This window comes from Microcaecilia unicolor, chromosome 8 (assembly GCF_901765095.1).
Source record: "Microcaecilia unicolor chromosome 8, aMicUni1.1, whole genome shotgun sequence".
Lineage (NCBI taxonomy): Eukaryota > Metazoa > Chordata > Amphibia > Gymnophiona > Siphonopidae > Microcaecilia > Microcaecilia unicolor.
In genome coordinates, this window is record NC_044038.1 from 89,015,009 (window position 1) to 89,037,684 (window position 22,676).

At 47.9% G+C, this 22,676-nt stretch overlaps 1 protein-coding gene across 1 annotated transcript in view; it reads right to left on the minus strand.

Annotated features, from left to right (window-relative positions):
• Positions 1 to 3,256: 3,256 nt before the first annotated feature.
• The window catches only part of ATP4A (ATPase H+/K+ transporting subunit alpha), a 119,485-nt gene continuing 100,065 nt past the window's right edge, over positions 3,257 to 22,676 (minus strand). Inside the window, exons 20-23 of the mRNA XM_030212637.1 lie at positions 21,258 to 21,391; positions 12,083 to 12,184; positions 11,603 to 11,694; positions 3,257 to 3,755 (exon numbers count right to left, since the gene is read on the minus strand). Coding sequence (XP_030068497.1) covers positions 3,727 to 3,755; positions 11,603 to 11,694; positions 12,083 to 12,184; positions 21,258 to 21,391 — 357 coding nt within the window. The 3' untranslated portion in view covers positions 3,257 to 3,726. The remainder of the gene's footprint in view (positions 3,756 to 11,602; positions 11,695 to 12,082; positions 12,185 to 21,257; positions 21,392 to 22,676) is intronic.

Below are 22,676 nucleotides of genomic sequence, written 5' to 3' on the forward strand. Positions count from 1 at the left end.
CACGAGAGTCTCCGGGCCATTCTCCCAGAGATTCTGGGAGAGCTGTTGCGCCCTTCCCCTCCGGTACCGGGGGTGCTTGCGCCACCGGTACCGTCGAGTGAGGCGCCGGCTGGCCCCTTGCCCGGGGTGAGGTCTCCGACATCGGTGCCGCGTGCGGTACCGACTGCGGTCGCCTCCCAGGAAGGCTCCCCGACGACGTCGGCGGAGGGAGCTTCGCCGATGCGGGCGAGGGAGTCTACCTCTCGACGCTCCCACCGTGGCCGTGGTTCCACGGAGTCGAGCCGGGCACGGCTTCAGACACAGGTCCGTGAACTTGTGTCTGATACCGAAGGTGAGGCCTCGTGGGAAGAGGAGGAGGACATCAGATATTTCTCTGACGAGGAGTCTGAGGGTCTTCCTTCTGATCCCACTCCCTCCCCTGAAAGGCAGCTTTCTCCTCCCGAGAGTCTGTCTTTTGCGGCCTTTGTAAGGGAGATGTCTACGGCCATCCCCTTCCCGGTGGTTGTGGAGGACGAGCCCAGGGCTGAAATGTTTGAGCTCCTGGACTATCCTTCTCCACCTAAGGAAGCGTCCACAGTACCCATGTATCATGTCCTCAAAAAGACATTGCTGGCGAACTGGACCAAGCCACTAAGTAATCCCCACATTCCCAAGAAGATCGAGTCCCAGTACCGGATCCATGGGGACCCAGAGCTGATGCGCACTCAGTTGCCTCACGACTCTGGAGTTGTGGATTTGGCCCTAAAGAAGGCTAAGAGTTCTAGGGAGCCTGCTTCGGCGCCCCCGGGCAAGGACTCTAGAACCTTAGACTCCTTTGGGAGGAAGGCCTACCATTCTTCAATGCTCGTGGCCAAAATCCAGTCCTACCAGCTCTACACGAGCATCCACATGCGGAACAATGTGCGGCAGTTGGCGGGCTTGGTGGACAAGCTCCCCCCTGAGCAAGCCAAGCCATTTCAGGAGGTGGTCAGGCAGCTGAAGGCGTGCAGAAAATTCCTGGCAGAGGGGTGTATGACACCTTTGATGTTGCGTCCAGGGCCGCTGCTCAAGGTGTGGTGATGCGCAGACTCTCATGGCTGCGTGCCTCCGACCTGGAGAATAGGATCCAGCAGCGGATTGTGGACTCGCCTTGCCGTGCGGATAACATTTTTGGAGAGAACGTCGAACAGATGGTAGAGCAGCTCCACCAGCGGGATACCGCTTTCGACAAGTTCTCCCGCCGGCAGCCTTCAGCTTCTACCTCTACAGGTAGACGATTTTTTGGGGGAAGGAAGACTGTTCCCTACTCTTCTGGTAAGCGTAGGTACAATCCTCCTTCTCGACAGCCTGCGGCCCAGGCTAAGCCCCAGCACGCTCGCTCTCGTCAGCAGCGTGCGCCTCAGCAAGGCCCCTCGGCTCCCCAGCAAAAGCAAGGGACGAGCTTTTGACTGGCTCCAGCAGGGCATAGCCGACATCCAAGTGTCAGTGCCGGGCGACCTGCCGGTCGGAGGGAGGTTGAAAGTTTTTCACCAAAGGTGGCCTCTCATAACCTCCGATCAGTGGGTTCTCCAAATAGTCCGGCAAGGATACACCCTCAATTTGGCCTCAAAACCTCCAAATTGTCCACCGGGAGCTCAGTCTTACAGCTTCCAACACAAGCAGGTACTTGCAGAGGAACTCTCCGCCCTTCTCAGCGCCAATGCGGTCGAGCCCGTGCCATCCGGGCAGGAAGGGCTGGGATTCTATTCTAGGTACTTCCTTGTGGAAAAGAAAACAGGGGGGGTGCGTCCCATCCTAGACCTAAGGGCCCTGAACAAATATCTGGTCAAAGAAAAGTTCAGGATGCTTTCCCTGGGCACCCTTCTCCCCATGATTCAGGAAAACGATTGGCTATGCTCTCTGGACTTGAAGGATGCCTACACACACATCCCGATACTGCCAGCTCACAGACAGTATCTGCGATTTCAGCTGGGCACACGTCACTTCCAGTACTGTGTGCTACACTTTGGGCTCGCCTCTGCGCCCAGAGTGTTCACGAACTGCTTGGCTGTAGTAGCGGCGGCACTTCGCAGGCTGGGGGTACACGTGTTCCCATATCTCGACGATTGGCTGGTGAAGAACACATCCGAGGCAGGAGCTCTACAGTCCATGCAGATGACTATTCGCCTCCTGGAGCTACTGGGGTTTGTGATAAATTATCCAAAGTCCCATCTTATCCCAGTGCAGAAGCTCGAATTCATAGGAGCTCTGCTGGATTCTCGGACGGCTCGTGCCTATCTCCCAGAGACGAGAGCCAACAACTTGTTGTCCCTCGTCTCTCGGGTGCGAGCGTCCCAGCAGATCACAGCTCGGCAGATGTTGAGATTGCTGGGCCACATGGCCTCCACAGTTCATGTGACTCCCATGGCCCGCCTTCACATGAGATCTGCTCAATGGACCCTAGCTTCCCAGTGGTTTCAGGCTGCTGGGGATCTAGAAGACGTGATCCACCTGTCCACGAGTTTTCTCAAATCCCATGGGCGCGCGAGGACTAGCAAAGGCCTTTGCTAGTGAAGATTCCGATTGGAGGGGCTGCCGTGGATGTCACCCATCAGTGAGAACAATCAGCCTGCTGTCCTCGGAGAATACCTTCTACAGGTATGTAGCATTCGCTTTATCCATGGAGCGGAGTGCACGGGAAGGGGTGTAGGGAAGGACGAGTGTGGAGAGATACTGGGGAGCAGCAGAGTGAGTACATTTATAGGTTAGTAGAAGAAGTTTGAGCAGGATGCGAAAACGGATAGGGAGCCAGTGAAGGGTCTTGAGGAGAGGGGTAGTATGAGTAAAGCGACCCTGGCGGAAGACGAGTATTAGCCCAAATATTGACACAGACCTCTTGCAGAGGAAGGGAGGAAGTGACTCAGAAGGTAGCACCCTAGAGGAGAGTGACTGGGAAGGTGGTTTCACTGAAGGAAGAGGAAATGGTCTCTTGTTTGAGATACTGATGAACCTGGTGTGGAAGGATATGGGGGAGGAGACCCAGGAGAGTGTAAGTAGGAAGGAGAATGGAGGATGTGAGAGAGAGAGTGATTGAGCAGAGAGGTCTTACAGTAGAGGGGAATGAGCAAAGGATTGAAATCTTGCCATTTTCTCAGGTATGTCTACCTCAGCCCTGTAGATGCTGTTCCCCTGCTATGCTAGTAAGAGGCCATTAGTTGATTATGCATGCACATCAGTGGAAAAGTGTACAGCCCTTGCATTCGTCATTAAACAAACAAAAAAAAAATCACATTGGGGCTTTTTATTCTTAAAAAAAGAAAAAATGTTTATTTTCTAAAGTGGATTCGAACATCTTTACAAAGTATAAGTTTACATATGATCTTAATACTAAAGAGGAAGCAAATATCACAGTATATATGATAGGTGTTTTATTCTTCGTTGTGCATATCCAGCAAACCCCAGTCACCTATCAAGCCTTCAGCAGAGAGCAAGAGAGAGGAATCCCAATAAGTAGGAGAAACCATAGCACAGGGAATGAAAATGGATGCCCGCTATTTATATTATCTAGCTTCTGTAGGGTTGCACTGCCCCCTGGATTAATCAGGGCATATTCAGCAGTGGCAGAGAGACCCCTAAGCAGCTGCTTCTGGTTTCATTTCATGCCTGAACTGTCATGCTGAGTCTCCCCACACATCTCTGGTTTATTGCAGAAACTTCTTGTAGCTGCTGCCTCCCAAAATGAGGATTGATGAAGGAAGACAAGTGTGCTCAGTAGTAGAGTTCTTTGTCCCACCAGCCTGCACATGGAAAGAAAGCAAGATCTTGAGAAGACAACCATTCCAACTGAGCTTAGCCATCCCTAAACTTGCTTGTTAAATATTTTGAATACTGCTTATCTATACTAATCACATAAAACAAAAATATATATATAAAGAAAGGAACTCCATTTGTGATAGGACAGATTCAAACTTTCAGTCCTCAGCATCAAAGAGAAACAAACAACATTAGAAGAATTCTCACTTAGTCATGCAGGTATATCTCAGTGCATTCTCCGAGGACAAGCAGGCTGCTTGTTCTCACGACTGGGTGACGTCCGCGGCAGCCCCCACCAACCGGAAGAAGCTTCGCGGGCGGTCCGCACACGGGGCACGCCCACCGCGCATGCGCGGCGGTCTTCCCGCTCGTGCGTGACCGTTCCCGCCAGTCTTTTCTTTTCCGCGCCTGGGGAGAGTCGTGCCGTCGCCGCTCTCCCTTCGCAGCCCCGGAAAGACCGTCGCGTTTACGCGATTTTGTTTAATTTTCGTTTTATTCGGTTGCCGCGCGCTCCAGTTTTTCTTTTCTTCAAAAAAAAAAAAAAAAACACGCGCTCCTTTTTCCCTTGTTTCTAGCGAGTGCATCGCGGCGATCGATTTATTTTTTCGAGGTGTGATTTCCGCCACCATCGACGACTTTAACTTCGCCGACGCGATTTTTCCGTCGATGTCCTCGAAGGTCCCGAGTGGATTTAAGAAGTGTGGTCGGTGCGGCCGGCCGATCTCGCAGACCGACACCCACGCTTGGTGCCTCCAGTGCCTCGGGCCGGAGCACAATATCAAGTCGTGTTCTCGGTGTCTCGGTCTCCGGAAATGGACTCAGGTTGCGAGGCAAGTTCTGCGGGACCGTCTTTTTGGAACTCGCGCCGGCCCCTCGACGTCGACTTCGACGGCATCGGTATCGACGCCCGGTCCTTCGGTACCGGTATCGATGCCCGAAAAATCGGCATCGATGGCATCGACCCCAGGAGAACAGGTCCCGTCGGCCCACCGGTCCTCCGGTGAGGGTAGAGGTGAGAGACCGCGTGGGCAGTCGGCCCCGGTCACTCCTTCAGCCCGTGGCCCTCGGGACCGAACCCTGTCTGACCCGGTTCCTCGGGACCAAGGGGGATCGACCTCCTCCTCCTCCATACCACCCGGCACCGGTGACGGGCACCGTAAGAAGGCAAAGAAGCACCGGTCGCCCTCGACGCATCCGGCTCTCGGTACCGGAGAGGAGTCGACGCCGAAGCGTCGAGAGGAGAGGTCCCCCTCGGTGGTGGAGGTACCGCCATTTCAGGGTCCCAGCACTTCGGTGCAGTCTCCTGGACCCGAGCAGCTTCCGGCACCGATGCCTCTACCGGCCCCCACGTCTTTCCCGACAGCGGGCCTGGACGAGTGCCTCCGAGCCATCCTTCCGGGGATTCTGGAAGGGCTGATGCGCCAGGCTGTGCCGGCGTCGGGGGTGCTTGCGCCCTCGGCGCCGATGACTGTGGCGCCGGCGAGCTCCAGCCCGGTGCCGAGGCTGTCGACGCCGCCGCCGCTTGTGGCGCCGGTCTCGACCGCCACGCAGGTGGAGTCGACGTCGACGGAGGGAGCTTCGTCCCCGCCGGCGCGGGAGTCCACCGCTCGACGACATCGAGGCCTCGGTGCCTCGACGTCGAGCCGGGCCCGGTTCAGGACTCAGCTACATGAGCTTATGTCCGATACCGAGGAAGAGGCCTTGTGGGGGGAAGAGGAGGACCCCAGATATTTCTCCTCCGAGGAGTCTGCGGGTCTTCCCTCGGACCCCACGCCTTCACCAGAGAGGAAGCTCTCGCCTCCTGAGAGTCTCTCTTTTGCCTCCTTTGTGCGGGATATGTCTATTTGCATTCCCTTTCCCGTGGTCTCTGTGGATGAGCCGAGGGCTGAGATGCTCGAGGTCCTCGACTATCCATCACCACCTAGAGAGTCCACCACAGTGCCGCTGAACAATGTCCTCAAGGAGACACTGCTTCGGAACTGGATGCGACCATTATCTAATCCCACCATCCCCAAGAAAGCAGAGTCCCAGTACAGGATCCACTCGGACCCAGAGTTAATGCGGCCACAATAGCCCCATGACTCGGCGGTCGTGGATTCTGCTCTCAAGAGGGCACGGAGTTCGAGGGATACCGCCTCGGCGCCCCCGGGGCGGGAGTCTCGCACTCTGGACTCGTTTGGGAGGAAGGCCTACCAATCCTCCATGCTCGTGACCCGCATCCAGTCATACCAGCTCTATACGAGCATCCACATGCGGAACAATGTGAAGCAGCTGGCGGACCTGGTCGATAAGCTCCCGCCGGAGCAGTCCAGGCCTTATCAGGAGGTGGTCAGGCAGCTGAAGGCGTGCAGAAAGTTCCTGTCCAGGGGTATCTATGACACCTGTGACGTGGCATCTCGTGCTGCGGCCCAAGGTATAGTGATGCGCAGGCTCTCATGGCTGCGCGCCTCTGACCTGGACATCCGCACCCAGCAGAGATTGGCCGATGTCCCTTGCCGGGGGGATAACATTTTTGGTGAGAAGGTCGAGCAGCTGGTGGACCAACTGCATCAGCGGGAAACCGCCCTCGACAAGCTCTCCTACGGGGGCGCCTTCAGCATCCACCTCAGCAGGTGGACGTTTTTACCGGGCCCGGCAGGCTGTGCCCTATTCCTTTGCAAGGCGTAGGTACACCCAGCCGGCCCGAAGGCCTCGTCAGGCACAGGGACAGCCCCAGCGCGCTCGTTCTCGTCAACAGCGTGCGCCTAAGCAGCCCCCTGCGCCTCCACAGCAAAAGCCGGGGACGGGCTTTTGACTGGATCCACGGGAACATAGCCGCCCTCAAAGTGTCCGTACCGGACGATCTGCCGGTCGGAGGGAGGTTAAAATTTTTTCACCAAAGGTGGCCTCTCATATCCTCCGATCAGTGGGTTCTCCAAATAGTGCGGTGCGGATACGCCCTGAATTTGGCCTCCCTGCCACCAAATTGTCCTCCGGGAGCTCAATCCTTCAGCTCCCATCACAAGCAGGTACTTGCAGAGGAACTCTCCGCCCTTCTCAGCGCCAATGCGGTCGAGTCCGTACCACCCGGGCAAGAAGGGCAGGGATTCTATTCCAGGTACTTCCTTGTGGAAAAGAAAACGGGGGATGCGTCCCATCCTAGACCTGAGAGGCCTGAACAAATTCCTGGTCAAAGAAAAGTTCAGGATGCTTTCCTTGGGCACCCTTCTGCCAGTGATTCAGAAAAACAATTGGCTATGTTCCCTGGATTTAAAGGACGCATACACTCACATCCCGATACTGCCAGCTCACAGACAGTATCTCAGATTCCGCCTGGGCGCACGGCACTTTCAGTATTGTGTGCTGCCCTTTGGGCTCGCCTCTGCCCCACGAGTGTTTACAAAGTGCCTCGTGGTGGTGGCGGCGTAGCTACGCAAGCTGGGAGTGCACGTGTTCCCATATCTCGACGATTGGCTGGTCAAGAGCACCTCGGAGGCAGGGGCCCTCCGGTCTATGCAGTGCACTATTCAACTTCTGGAGCTACTGGGGTTTGTGATAAATTACCCAAAGTCCCATCTCCAGCCGACCCAGTCTCTGGAATTCATAGGAGCTCTGCTGAATACCCAGACGGCTCGGGCCTTCCTTCCCGAAGCGAGGGCCAACAACCTCCTGTCCCTTGCTTCGCGGACCAGAGCGTCTCAGCAGGTCACAGCTCGGCAGATGTTGAGACTTCTGGGTCATATGGCCTCCACAGTTCATGTGACTCCCATGGCTCGTCTTCACATGAGATCTGCTCAATGGACCCTAGCTTCCCAGTGGTTCCAAGCCACCGGGAATCTAGAAGATGTCATCCGCCTCTCCACCAGTTGCCGCACTTCACTGCTCTGGTGGACCATCCGGACCAATTTGACCCTGGGACGTCCATTCCAAATTCCGCAGCCCACGAAAGTGCTGACGACGGATGCATCTCGCCTGGGGTGGGGAGCTCATGTCGATGGGCTTCACACCCAGGGTCTGTGGTCCTTCCAGGAAAAGGATCTGCAGATCAACCTCCTGGAGCTCCGAGCGATCTGGAACGCGCTGAAGGCTTTCAGAGACCGGCTGTCCTACCAAATTATTCAAATTCGGACAGACAATCAGGTTGCAATGTATTACACCAACAAGCAGGGGGGCACCGGATCTCGCCCCTTGTGTCAGGAAGCCGTCGGCATGTGGCGGTGGGCTTGCCAGTTCGGCATGCTCCTCCAAGCCACATACCTGGCAGGTGTAAACAACAGTCTGGCCGACAGACTGAGCAGAGTCATGCAACCGCACGAGTGGTCGCTTCATTCCAGAGTGGTACGCAAGATCTTCCGAGAGTGGGGCACCCCCTCGGTGGACCTTTTCGCCTCTCAGACCAACCACAAGCTGCCTCTGTTCTGTTCCAGACTACAGGCCCATGGCAGACTGGCGTCGGATGCCTTTCTCCTCCATTGGGGGACCGGCCTCCTGTATGCTTATCCTCCCATACCTTTGGTGGGGAAGACCTTACTGAAGCTCAAGCAAGACCACGGCACCATGATTCTGATAGCGCCCTTTTGGCCCCGTCAGATCTGGTTCCCTCTTCTTCTGGAGTTGTCCTCAGAAGAACCGTGGAGATTGGAGTGTTTTCCGACTCTCATCTCGCAGAACGACGGAGCGTTGCTGCACCCCAACCTTCAGTCCCTGGCTCTCATGGCCTGGATGTTGAGGGCGTAGACTTCACTGCGTTGGGTCTGTCTGAGGGTGTCTCCCGTGTCTTACTTGCCTCTAGGAAGGATTCCACTAAAAAGAGTTACTTTTTCAAGTGGAGGAGGTTTGTCGTTTGGTGTGAGAGCAAGGCCCTAGAACCTCGTTCTTGCCCTGCACAGAACCTGCTTGAATACCTTCTGCAGTTATCGGAGTCTGGCCTCAAGACCAACTCAGTAAGGAATCACCTTAGTGTGATTAGTGCTTACCATTATCGTGTGGAAGGTAAAGCCATCTCTGGAGAGCCTTTAGTCGTTCGATTCATGAGAGGCTTGCTTTTGTCAAAGCCCCCTATCAAGCCTCCTGCAGTGTCATGGGATCTCAACGTCGTTCTCACCCAGCTGATGAAACCTCCTTTTGAGCCACTGAATACCTGCCATCTGAAGTACTTGACCTGGAAGGTCATTTTCTTGGTGGCAGTTACTTCAGCTCGTAGGGTCAGTGAGCTTCAAGCCCTAGTAGCTCATGCTCCATATACCAAATTTCATCACAACAGAGTAGTGCTCCGCACCCACCCAAAGTTCCTGCCGAAGGTGGTGTCGGAGTTCCATCTTAACCAGTCAATTGTCTTGCCAACATTCTTCCCCAGGCCGCATACCCGCCCTGCTGAACGTCAGTTGCACACATTGGACTGCAAGAGAGCATTGGCCTTCTACTTGGAGCGGACGCAGCCCCACAGACAGTCCGCCCAATTGTTTATTTCTTTTGACCCTAACAGGCTAGGGGTCGCTGTCGGGAAACGCACCATCTCCAATTGGCTAGCAGATTGCATTTCCTTCACTTACGCCCAGGCTGGGCTGGCTCTTGAAGGTCATGTCACGGCTCATAGTGTTAGAGCCATGGCAGCGTCAGTGGCCCACTTGAAGTCGGCCACTATTGAAGAAATTTGCAAAGCTGCGACGTGGTCATCTGTCCACACATTCACATCACATTACTGCCTCCAGCAGGATACCCGACGCGACAGTCGGTTCGGGCAGTCGGTGCTGCAGAATCTGTTTGGGGTGTAAATCCAACTCCACCCTCCAGGACCCGAATTTATTCTGGTCAGGCTGCACTCTCAGTTAGTTGTTCTTCGTAGGTCAATTTCTGTTATACCCTCGCCGTTGCGAGGTTCAATTGACCTGGGTTCTTGTTTTGAGTGAGCCTGAGAGCTAGGGATACCCCAGTCGTGAGAACAAGCAGCCTGCTTGTCCTCGGAGAAAGTGAATGATACATACCTGTAGCAGGTGTTCTCCGAGGACAGCAGGCTGATTGTTCTCACCTACCCTCCCTCCTCCCCTTTGGAGTTGCATTTTCATGTTGTTTTCTTGCTTGTCATTCAACTGGCGGGAACGGTCGCGCACGAGCGGGAAGACGGCCGCGCATGCGCGGTGGGCGTGCCCCGCGTGCGGACCGCCCGCGAAGCTTCTTCCGGTTGGTGGGGGCTGCCGCGGACGTCACCCAGTTGTGAGAACAATCAGCCTGCTGTCCTCGGAGAACACCTGCTACAGGTATGTATCATTCACTGTCACAGCAGCCCTTCCCACCATGCCTGGACAAAATCATTTGTACATTGATTCAGAAGATAGCACAAGAATAATCTTCAGCCAGTTATGTCCCAGCTAAAAACAATCTTTCCTGCCCCTGCCCCCACTTCCAGCAGTGGTATGAGCTAAGCCATTGATCAACTTCTGTTAATTGAGATCTGAAGAACGCTAGTAGACTATTCACTTGAAGAGACTCATCTAGTTCATTAGTAGAGATGATTTTCACTGTTTCCTATAGTGCAACCCAATCCTTAGGGCACACCCAGCTACTTAGGTTTTCAGGGTATCAACAATGAATATGCATGAGAGATTTGCATGCTCTGCCTTCTTGGAATACAAACCTATCTCATGCATAAGCATTGTTGATATTCTGAAAACCCAACTGACTGGGTGTGCCCCAAGGCCTGGGTTGAGAAGCACTGCTATAGTGTAACTGGAACTGTCTTGAGTCTGATCAGCTGTAAGTCCTCAGGCAAGTGGCAGTATTATAGTCAAGTGCATGCTGAGATATTTTCCTCGATGTGCCTGTGGGACCCTCTTGGCAAAATGTGTATTGCATAATAGAATCTTTTACCATTTCCACTGACACTGACCCAATTTAGACCTCTATCCTGATCTCATTGAGTGATCCCTTGCTTTAGCTATAGTTCTTCTGCGAGCTTCTTGCTAAGACCTTTTTCTACAGGCGGGGCTGATTGATACTGGATGTGGAGGGAAGAATTATTAAAATGCACTGGAATGTGAAAGGGGAAAAGGACTGGATAGGTCATAGTAACATCAAACACAAATTTATATGCATTTTTCAGCAAAAATTAGAAATTTTATTTTATTTATTTATTATCTCTCTTGTACCCCACAGTTTCCCAACAGCGTCAGGCTCAATGTGGCTTACAGCGCACCACAGAGGCAGATGCCAATGCAGTAAAATGAAGCTAATATAGCAGAAAAACCTACACAAGAGAAAATGGGGAGGAAGAGGAAGGGACAGAAGGAGTAGGGAAACCAGGAGAAATGTACGACTTAGTCAATATCAGGAAACTAGAACACCCAATCACTTAACCCTCCATTGCCTGCCGCATTGAGCCTGCCATGAGTGGGAAAGCGCGGGGTACAAATGTAACGAAAATAAAATAAAAATACACACTTGCAGCATATATATACTGCTCTTTTTAAGGAAGCTTTTTCAAGTCGTGATACTGGTATTGGCCCAGATCTTGGGGAAATTAGTGACATAGGCAAGGTACTTAATAAGAAAATTGAGCATGCTTGCCTGAGAGAAACTGGAAACATACACAGCAGTCTTTATAATACTGCATGTACACGCTGGATAAGCTAAACCAGCTGAATAGAGCAATCCTTACTGTGCTGGGATTAGTAGTGTACTGGTCTGGGTTATGAAGTTGTGTACAGATTCTGTGCTAATGTTTGGGGGGGGGGGGGTGAAGCCTTCCACATTCCATTAACCAGGACAGCGCAGGGGTGCAACACCACCACCACCATGCTCAAGACAGTATCTCCAGCTTGTTCTTGGCACCAAAACCTCCTAGTTTTGTACTTACTGCCAGGGTGCCGGCGGACTCCCAGCTTCCGAATTTCATCATAGACAAAGATGAGTATACCATAGGGAAGCGGAACTAGCCACCACTGGAACCTATAGATATTCAGAGATGGAAGACTTTGTCAGCTTTGTAAACAGAATCAACAGAAGAAGATCAAAGTGGTTTGAAGGTGGGGTCTGTTCCTTTTATAACAAGTCATCCATTTCCAATGAAGAAAACTGGAGGTTGGTATTCTGTAGGTGGTGGCAGAGGTACATATGCAGAATAGGGGAAGGTATTGCCCTTAGGTTACCACAATATGCAAACTTCCTATTTCAACTTCCTGAAAAGTCTGAGGGTGTGAAGAAAGCTGAGTGTACTGAGTTTGGGAAACCAGTTATTGAATGTCAGACTGTGTTGCAATTCACTAAGAAGTGGTTTGAAACTGGTTGGATAAAGGGAATTTAAAAAATGGAACAGTATTTCAGTTTAGTGACTCACCTTATTGGCATGAAGTTAAATACATTGGGCATTCCGGGGCAGTAACAGAGGAAGCAGCCCAAGCAGAGCTGGAAGACTATGGCAATCACCAGTACTTTGTTTCTTGAAGGAGATAGAAGAGATACGAGAGCAATTAAATGTTACCATCTAGGTACATTCTTTAGTACACAGTGTGCCTCAGAATGGTTATGTAGACTATCTGTAGCATTTAAACCAATGCAGCAATTATGATAGATACACATCTGAAGAAAGGGGCCTATGTATTTTCTAAAGCTCCTATGTAATATCTTTGAATAATTCTTATGTTGTTTCCATAAAACGTATCACATTCTGCAAAGAATCAAGGACAGCTGCCAACTTGAACGGGCCTGGTGTAGAACTGGTGATCTGGTGTTAAAAGCCCAATGGAGAAAATTACATTCACAATATAATTATATTAAAACTAGCTAAGAGAACTTGCAACTTAATCAGAAAAGAGAATCCTGGTTTGAAAAAATTGTTCAGGTTTATAAAGCAATTGATCGCTTTTACAACAAAAAATACTTTGACTCAGCCTTCAGCAGATGAATTTGGTATTTTTCTAGCAAGATTGATTTAATGCACTTTTCTTTTCTGAACAACTCTGATATTCTGTCATAAATGTATAATAGTTTGACATTTCTGCAGCATTTGACTCGGTGGTGTGATTTTCTGTTGGAAAAATTGTCTATGTTCGGTCTTGCTGGCCCTGTTCTTGCATGATAATCAGGTACTCAAAGATGACCCTGCCTCCAAGTTTTGGAGCCCCCCATGTGGTGTTCGTCAGGGGTCACCCATCTCTTCATTGCTGTATAACCTCTTTATGACCTTCCTGTCTGATGTTTTTTTTGGACTTGCGGGAAGTGTTCATATTCTGACGATAATTTTTTTGTTAGTACTGATCGATCTGATGCTATTTGCCCTTTTACTTCACTAATTATTTTATTTTATTTTTATTTATTGCATTTGTATCCCACATTATCCCACCTCTTTGCAGGCTCAATGTGGCTTACAATTCATCATGGATACTGGAAGTAGAAGAGAATAAACATTTGGTTTACAGAGGGTTATGTGTTACATGGTGGTGAAATACATAATAGTATTAAAGCAGCAGACATTATAAGACAATACTGGAAGTTTTAAAGATTATACAGTTACACATGTTGATCTTTGTGATATATCTTGTCGAAGAGATAGGTTTTCAGTAGTTTTCGGAAATTGGTCAGTTCATAAGTCGTTTTCAGGTTCCGTGGTAACGCGTTCCAGAGCTGCGTGCTCGTATAGGAAAAGGTAGATGCGTGCATCAATTTGTATTTCAGACCTTTACACTTGGGAGGATGAAGATTAAGGAAAGTGCGAGAAGATTCTTTTGCGTTCCTTGGTGGTAATTCTATTAGGTCTGACATGTAGGCTGGGGCGTTACCATGGATTATTTTATGGACTAGGGTGCAGAGTTTGAATGTGATGCGTTCTTTTAGTGGAAGCCAGTGTAGTTTTTCTCGTAGGGGTTTCACGCTTTTGTATTTTGATGAGCCGAATATTAGTCTGGCTGCCGTGTTCTGGGCCGTTTGGAGTCTTTTAAGTATTTGCTCTATGCAACCAGCGTAGAGTGAGTTACAGTAGTCCAGATGACTGAGTACCAATGATTGTACCAGATTGCGGAAGACAGTCCTTGGAAAAAATGCTCTAACTCTTAGTTTCCACATTGAATGAAACATCTTTTTAGTTATGTTTTTCGCATGATTCTCAAGTGTTAGGTGTCGATCAATGGTGACTCCAAGAATTTTTAGGGTGTCCGAAACTGGTAGATTTAGTTTTGGTGTGTTAATAGTAGTAAATTTATTCTTATTGTATTGCGAGGTGAGTACTAGACATTGGGTTTTCTCTGCATTAAGTTTAAACTGAAATGCATCTGCCCAGGAATTCATGATGTGCAGGCTTTGCGTGATTTCATTGGAGATTTCTCTTAGATCCTGTTTGAATGGGATGAAGATCGTTACATCATCAGCGTATATATATGGGTTTAGGTTCTGATTCGATAGTAGTTTGGCCAAGGGTGTCGTCATTAGGTTGGTTAGAGGGGGGATCCCTGTGGAACTCCGCATTTAGGTGTCCATGTAGCTGATGTGGTCGAATTTGATGTCACTTGATATGAGCGTGAGGTTAGGAACCCCTTGAACCAATTGAGAACGTTACCTCCAATTCCAAAGTATTCGAGGATGTGTAGTAAAATTCCTTGGTCAACCATGTCAAATGCGCTTGACATGTCGAATTGTAACAGTAGAATATTATTGCCGTTTGCTATCAGTTGTTTGAGTTTGGTCATGAGCGTGACTAGTACGGTTTCGGTGCTGTGATTAGAACGAAATCCTGACTGGGAGTCGTGTAAAATTGAGAACTTGTCTAGATAATCCATAAGTTGATTGGTTACCAAGCCTTCTGTTATTTTGGTAATTAAGGGAATAGATGCTACTGGTCTATAGTTCGTTAGTTCATTAGCATTTTTCTTTGCATCCTTGGGTATAGGGGTGAGTAAAATATACCTTTCTCTTTTGGGAAGAGTCCATTTTGTAGCATAAAGTTCACGTGGTTTGTTAGGTCCATTATAAATTGTTGAGGGGCCGACTTCATGAGGTTGTTTGGGCATATGTCTAATTTGCAGTGAGATTTGGCGAATCTTTTAAGTGTTTGTGAGATGAGAACTTCCGGTAGAATTATGAATTCGGTCCAGATCCTGTCAACTGGATAGATTCCAGGGTCTGGGTCTAGGCAGTCTAGGATTATGGTGTATTTGATGGGGCTGGCAGGTATTTTGAGTCGCAGTTGTATGATTTTCTCCTTGAAGTACTTCGCCAAGTCATCAGCTCCTGGTGTGTCTTTGCTGTTGTTGGTGACTGGAGTGGTGTCCAGAAGTTTATTCACGAGTTGGAAGAGTTTGTGTGTGTCTTTGTAATTTGGTCCAATTTCAGTTTTGTAGTATTGTCTTTTGGTTTGTCTTATGGTATATTTATATTTCCTTCGGAGTTGCTTCCAAGCGTTAAGTGTGGGCTCGTCTTTCTTTTTGTTCCACGCGCGTTCTAGTTTCCTGACTTGTGTTTTGAGTTTTTTCAATTCTTCGTTGAACCATGGTATTGAGTTCTTTCTGTGCGAGGTTCTGGTTTGGATTGGGGCAATGTTATCTAGTATTAATTTACATCTGTTATCCCATATTGAGAGGAATTGGATTGTGTCTGTTTCTATTGTCCATTCGTCGTTGTAGATCTGTTGCCAGAATTTAATCGGATCGATTTTTCCTCTTGTGGTGTAAGTCTTTCGTAATTGTTTGTTAGGTGAGTCTTTCATTCTCCATTGGAGGGTAATATGTGCTTTGTAATGGTCTGACCACAGTATAGGTGACCATTTAGTGTATGTTAATTTAAGGTTTGCGTCGTGGTCAAATTTGTGTGTTATGATGTCTAATGGATGTCCTTTTTTGTGTGTTGGTTGTGTATTTGGTCCTTGTAAATCCCATAGTTGTAAGAACTCTTTGCAGTCTTGGGTGCTTGTTTTGGTGAGATCTTCCATATGTAGGTTAATATCTCCTATTATGATGAGGTTAGAGGAAGAGATACAGGTGTTCGAGATAAAGTCCATGAAGTGTGTTTGGCAGTCTCACCAGTTGCTTGGTGGTCTGTAAAATATGACTGCGTTAAGGTGTTCCTGCAATTTTGGGTGACTGATTCTTATGGAGGCGATTTCTAGTTGTGGCATTATGGATTTAGCTGTGTTTGTGATGTTAAACTCAGATTTGTATATTATAGCTATTCCTCCTCTTTTTCCATTTCTTGTCCAGTGTGTGATTTTGTAACCTGGTGGGCATAATTCTAGGATTATAGGATCTTGATGGTTGTGGACCCAGGTTTCAGTAATGAATAGGAAGTCGAGGTTGTCTGCAGTGATCCAGTCTGTTATATTCTCTGTTTTGTTCACTCCTGATCTGGCGTTTACATATCCCATTTGAATTAACTGGTATGGTTCGGTTAGGGGCATTGATGTCTTAATTTTAGGTAACTAATAAAACACTGCTCACCAGAACAAAAGAACAGTAATCAATTAAAAGAAAAAACAAATATATATGGAAATAATCAACAGAAAGGGAAGAAAGGTCACAACAAAACCAGACATCAGGAAAACACCTGTTTTCCTGATGTCTGGTTTTGTTGTGACCTTTCTTCCCTTTCTGTTGATTATTTCCATATATATTTGTTTTTTCTTTTAATTGATTACTGTTCTTTTGTTCTGGTGGGTTGTGTGTAAATTGGCTGAAGGGTGTGTGTGTTGTGGGTAGATTGGTGTTTGTGTTAGGGATGGTCCAAGCGTAGTATATTAGGGGGAGGAAGTAGATTATCATAATCAGTTTGTTGGTATTCATGTTGGCTGTTGTTCTAAAATCAGTAATGTGTGTTTAAAGTAAGTAGCAGGTAACAGGCCGTGCTTTCTTATGGTATTATTGGATGTCTCACAGTCATTTATAAGATATTTATGAGGTAGGCATTTAAGGGCGTTTAGAAGCAAAGCAATTTAGAAGGCTTTTAGCATATGTTTAAAATAGCAAGGCAGTTAAAACATTTAAATTGGCATCTTAACATTCAACAGTGGCAAATCGTTTATAGTGCAAGGTATTTAGAGGCATTTAAGAGCAAGCAACTAGGGCCATGATGGCGAACCTATGACACGCGTGTCAGTACTGACACGCGGCCGCATGTGGCCGCATACAGAGAAGCAGCGGCATTCCCCGGGGCGGATCGCCGATGCGTCCCCCCCCCCAGGTGCAGCGCGACCTCCCCCCCCCCCCCCCCCGGCGAAATCCCCCCCCCCCCCCCCCCGGTGCATGTTTACCCGCTGGGGGGGTGCCGTGTGCGCTCCTATTGGCTCCCTCCGAGTCCTCCGCTTGTTCCCTCCCTGCTGCTCCCTCTGCCCCGGCTCCTGCACGGCCGTTAGGGGATCTTTGACCTCACTTCCGGCCGGCGGAGCAGAGAGCAGCGGAATGCCGTGGGGGACGCATCTCTGGGGGCCCTGTGATCGCCATTACCACATAACCACAGCAACCATCATCCAATCTACTGTTCTGGGGTGTCGTGGATTTCTAATTGACCATCATTGCTGAGATAGGTGAGGGGGAGGCTGGGAGAGGCGAGGGCATGTGCTATGGGTGCCGTTTCCCGCCATTAGAAATAGCGGCAGCCATCTTAATTTACATAAGGTGGTCAGTTAGGCTAGTTAACCCCTAATTGCCTGCAGGGCTAACAGGCTATCTATAATTCTATCTTCTGTCACTGCCCCCCTGATGGAGAACCCAAAAAATAAAAAACCAAGGTTAAGTAAAGGAAGTGGTAGTAGCAGTAGCCGACCCTTTCAAGAGACATGGACCGAGATGTATGGCATTATAGAAAAAAATGGCAGATCATTTTGCGTTCTATGTACTGAAACGGTAGTAAGCAGAACGTGGAACATAAATAGACATTTTGAAACTAATCATTCCCAGCTCTTGAAAAAAAGTGAGGATGAAAGGAAGGAATACATTTCCAGGCAGCTACACTTTTATAAGAGCCAATCTAAGTCCATCCTTAAATTTGTAAAAGGTTCTACAAATTTAACATCTGCAAGTTTGAGCATTGCTCACTCCATAGCTCAGCATGGAAAAGCACTCAGTGAGGGAGAATTTATTAAAGAAACTCTCCTAAGATGTGCACCAGTTCTATTTCATGATATGCAGAATAAAGATGCAATTATTAAGAGAATATCTGAGTTACCAGGAAATTTGGAGTGCCTGGATCCGATTACCAGACACTTTTAGCACCCTGAAAAATATAGCAATGGCTTTACTCACAATTTTTCCCTCTACGTAGTTTTGTGAAACCTTATTCTCAGCGTTAAATAATATCAAAACCAACAAAAGAAACAGATTGAAAGATGAAGTTAGTAGTGCTTGCTTGGGCTTGAAGTGTACAAAATACCAACCTTCAATTGAAGATTTAGCCAATGAAATTCAGCAACAAAAAAGTCACTAATAGGCAGATTAGTTAAAGAATTCCCCCTCCCCCTCACTTATCTTAGTTCATGGCACCCCACACAAGTTAAATAATATCAAGACCAACAAAAGAAACCGACTGACAGATGAACAAAGAAGTCACTAAGCAGGTAAGTTAAATAAATAGGTTTTGGTTTATTAAATACAGTTATATATTACAATTATACATTTTTGTTATTTAAACTATAAATATCGCGAAATTATGGTTTTTTTCTCGAAGTGACACACCACCCGAGTTATGCTCGGTTTTTTGGCGAATTTTGACACACCAAGCTCAAAAGGTTGCCCATCACTGAACTAGGGGCAAAGCACTTAAAAGAATTTGGGATGCATTTAAGAGTAGCAGTGCAAGTGAAACAATTAAGCTGATACAATTTCTCAAGAGTTTCCTGCTACAATCTTACAGCAAACAAGCAACTAGAAGCAAAGCACTTAAAAGAATTTGGGATGCATTTAAGAGTAGCAATGCAAGTGAAACAATTAAGCTGATACAATTTCTCAAGAGTTCCTGCTACAATCTTTCAGCAAACAAGGCAACGCTCAGCTACAGCATCTATGCTACCAATTCACAGAATTCCCTGCTACAATGTTTTAACAAGCAAAGAGTTAACCTGTACAGGCAGGTAGTCCTCGAGGAACGTGATGCACCTCGCTCTCTCCCCGAATGCCTGTTCAACATCACCCGGGCAGGCTCGATGGTTAGATGTTCGCTTGGGGTGGGTATCTGCAGGCGAAACGTCTGCACCGGTGGTGTCCCTCGGCGATACGTGGATGGCAATGTCAGGCGTCCACATGTGGGTAGTCCGTGACAATTTGGGCTAACGGCCTATCAGCGGCACTAGAGGCGATTTAAGGCTGGCGTCTGTCTTCCCGTGGTTTCAGGCGATTTCGTCCGGTTCCCGATGATTTCCTGGTCCGGACCAGGTGATCAGGAGGTAATCCCGGTTCTGCGGCACCTCTTTCTCCGTTCTCTGGCGACGTCGACTTAATCCACGTGGGGGATTTAATTGATTGGAGTCGCTTCCGATCCGTCCGGGGCCTGTGGCTCGGTTCTCGATCCCCAGGTGATCTGCGCTATTTCTCTCTAGCCGGTCCGCTGCCACGTCAATCGGCGACTCTCCACTCTCCCAGGCGTCCCTAGGCTCCGAGCGGACTGAGCGGCTTCAGTATCGCATCGGACTCGGGCCGAGGAAGCACCAATCACCTCAGCGGCTTCTCGTGGGGTTGTTGGTCTGTAAGGCTGGTCGATCTCGGCACGGCTCACCAGTCCGGTCTGGGACGTGGCTGGTGGACAGCTCCGTCAGTTAAACTCCAGTCAGCCTTGGGAGCTCACTTCGGGGTGCTGCGGGGTCCGGGATCTTTCGGTCAACCTTGAATCAGCCCCGCTCTTGCTTTGGCTTAGCCCGGATAATTCAAGCTAACCTGGGCAGTTCAGCTAGGCCATGTGGACTTGTCTGGTCGGGGATGCCTCGTGGTACAGCAGGCAGATCACCTCGGCTGGTCTAGGGCTCGGCTAGGCTGCCCCACAGTTCCCCAGTCGGTTCCGGATCAGCTCCGGTCCAATTCCATTCGGTTGTGGGCGTCGTTGGATGGTCCAGGTAGGTCTGCTTCTTTTTGACCTGAGGAGCTCCTTACCTGAGCTCCTTACCTGTCGGCCATCTTAAGATAATAATGATAATAAGGTCAAGAAGTGGGCTTTGATGCAGCATTAAACCTGAATGCAGACAAAACCAACTGCTATGGTTTGGCTTAAAGCCAGATCTGATTCCTGATTCTCTGTCTTTAGATGAAAGATCCTCTAGAATACTAGGAATAATCCTGGACTCTATTTTTTTTTTATGTGTAGAACTCTAATGTGTTAACTAAGAAGATGTTCTTTAAACTCAAGCAGCTAGCTACATGTGGTTCATTCCTGCTTTTATATTGATCATCCCGCACATTCCTAGATCTACACTTCCCTAACTGCAAAGGTCTAAAATACAAATTAATGCATGCGTCTAACTTTACCTACTTGAGCACACCGTTATGGAACGCACTGCCGCGCAACTTAAAAAAGATCTACGAACTTCCGCAAACTACTGAAGACCCATCTCTTTAACAAGGCATACCACAAAGATCAACCAATGTGAATATACACAACCCCTCCACATATATTCAGAATTGTCTTACAATATGTACTTGTTATACTACTATCATGCTTTTTCTTTCTCATTATCATGCTACCCAAGATCATTCTGTTACACTAAATGTCTATTTTCTAATATATTTATACCACTCATGATGTATTGTAAGCCACATTGAGCCTGCAAAGAGGTGGGAAAATGTGGGATACAAATGCAATAAATAAAATAAATAAAATCACTTTAGAGTTTTGGTTCAATTATTAACACTCTCGCATTTGGACTACTGCAACTCTTTAAATCTAGGCATCTCGTCAAAACTGATGTTTAAGTTTGAAACAGAATACCGCTGCTAAGCTGATCTATGCAAAGCTAAGTTAGATCAAGCAAAATGTTTGCTGCTTCAGGTACACTGGCTGCCTGTCAGAGCTAGAATTGCTTTTAAAGCTTGTCTGGTTCATAAAATTTTGACAGGTTATTCTCCAGAGATTCTAATTTAATTCAACTAATCATTATGACCAAATATGGCTGCAGTAAACATTGTCTAATACTGGCTTTTCCATCTGTAAGAAATATTTGACTAAAGTCATTGTTAAATCATTTCCCTTTCTTTTAGTGAAACTTTGGACTTCTTTGCCATATTTTATTTTAACTGTAACACAAAGTTATAGCTTGGCTCTTGTACTGTTACCTACATTAAACCTATTTTCAGGGATTAGGCAGGATATAACTGTGTATAACAACCGTGGCTACTACAGCAGCACTGTAGTGTTTTATAGGGGCGTTTTCTTTATATGGTCTGCCTTATCACAGAGAAGTGGCTTATTTTCATGTTCCCAAGGAATGTGCCAACTGCAAACCAATGAAAAAGAGACTGCAGGTGAAGTCCCTCAATAAGCAAATTAAAGCGATGCACACTTTCTGCCCTGCCCCACCCCACCTTGAAAGATGTAGCCAATCCCAGTACCTGAAGAAGCCCTGTTGGAAGACAGAGAGACGCCGAGTCTTGCGGATAAGCACATCGGAGATCTGGCATACTTCAATGCTGACAAAGAATACAGTGTAGCAGGTATACTGTTGGTAGAGGCGTTGACTGAAGGTCTGGGAGCGACAAGAAGAAGATTGATACCGCCATCCTAGCTTTCACAATCTGTGATCCTCAAAACCTCCCAGTGGGTTTGTATTCAGGACACTCACAATGAATATGCATGCATGTATTCTAATAACCACTTTATTTAGCATTTTCTGTTAACCTTATAAAAACAGGCTTGGTTGGGGGATCTTTAGAGCCAGAGTGAAGAACCAGTGATCTACTGACAGGAAAATATCACATTATTTTCAGGAAATTTTGGAGGTAAATCCTAATGTACATGCAGAATAGAATCTACATTTCTCTTTGAATTGGCACAAGGCTCTTTCATCTCTAGGATGACAACTTACATGGAACCTTGCAACCAAAGGTCAGTGAAATTTGAGCTGGTGGTCTCAGTCTAGTCATTGGCGGATAGGTATATACATCACAGTGGAATTTGGAGTGAGGAATTGATTAATATAGAAACAGTCTCTTTCTGACCCTTTAAGGTTGAGGTACCTTGCAGATTGTGTGTGTGTGGGGGGGGGGGGGGGTGAGTTTATAGTGTTGCTCGTTACTCTGACAGAGGCTGTTGGAATACAGAACTTTAGGGCTGGAGTTTGCATTGCCAGTATTCATGAAGCATAGGCATAATGGGTGTAATTATATAACTAGGTGTCTACAATTGGCCATCTGGAGGGCATGTGGTAGGAGCCTAATCTATGGAATAGCATAATAGGGTACAGATGTGCCCAACATTTAGGTGCTTGCACTTCAGCCATAGAGCTGCTGTAAGTGTGAACACCTAAGGGCACCTGGGACATGTGTAACTTCTGTAAACCATAGGTGTAAGTGGGAAGTCTGCATATGGCCTGTCCATGCTTTGCCTCTTTATACATCCCCTTGCCAAATATAAGCTATGTATAGGACTGTTCAGGTCTTTATCTGCCATCACTTACTATGTTACAGTATGTTAAGTGGGTGTTTACAGAATAGTGCTTTAGCATATATGCATAAAAATGCACAGATATGTGAATAAGCTAGGATTCTAATCATTTACGTATGCAATGAGCATGTAAATAGTGATAGGCTTGGGTGTCTGAGTGATGAAAAGAAGCAGCTTTCCTAACCCCTGGCTAGATTGCCTGTTCTGGATTAACCTCCTGTCCCCCTGCTTTGTGATCTCGTGCTGTGCTCTCACTTGTCTATTAATCTTGTAGATCCTTTCTGACTCTAGTTTGTAAACCGCTCTGATTTCTCTGGAAGGGCATATATCAAGCTTTTAATAAATGTGGACTATGAACAGAGGCTGTG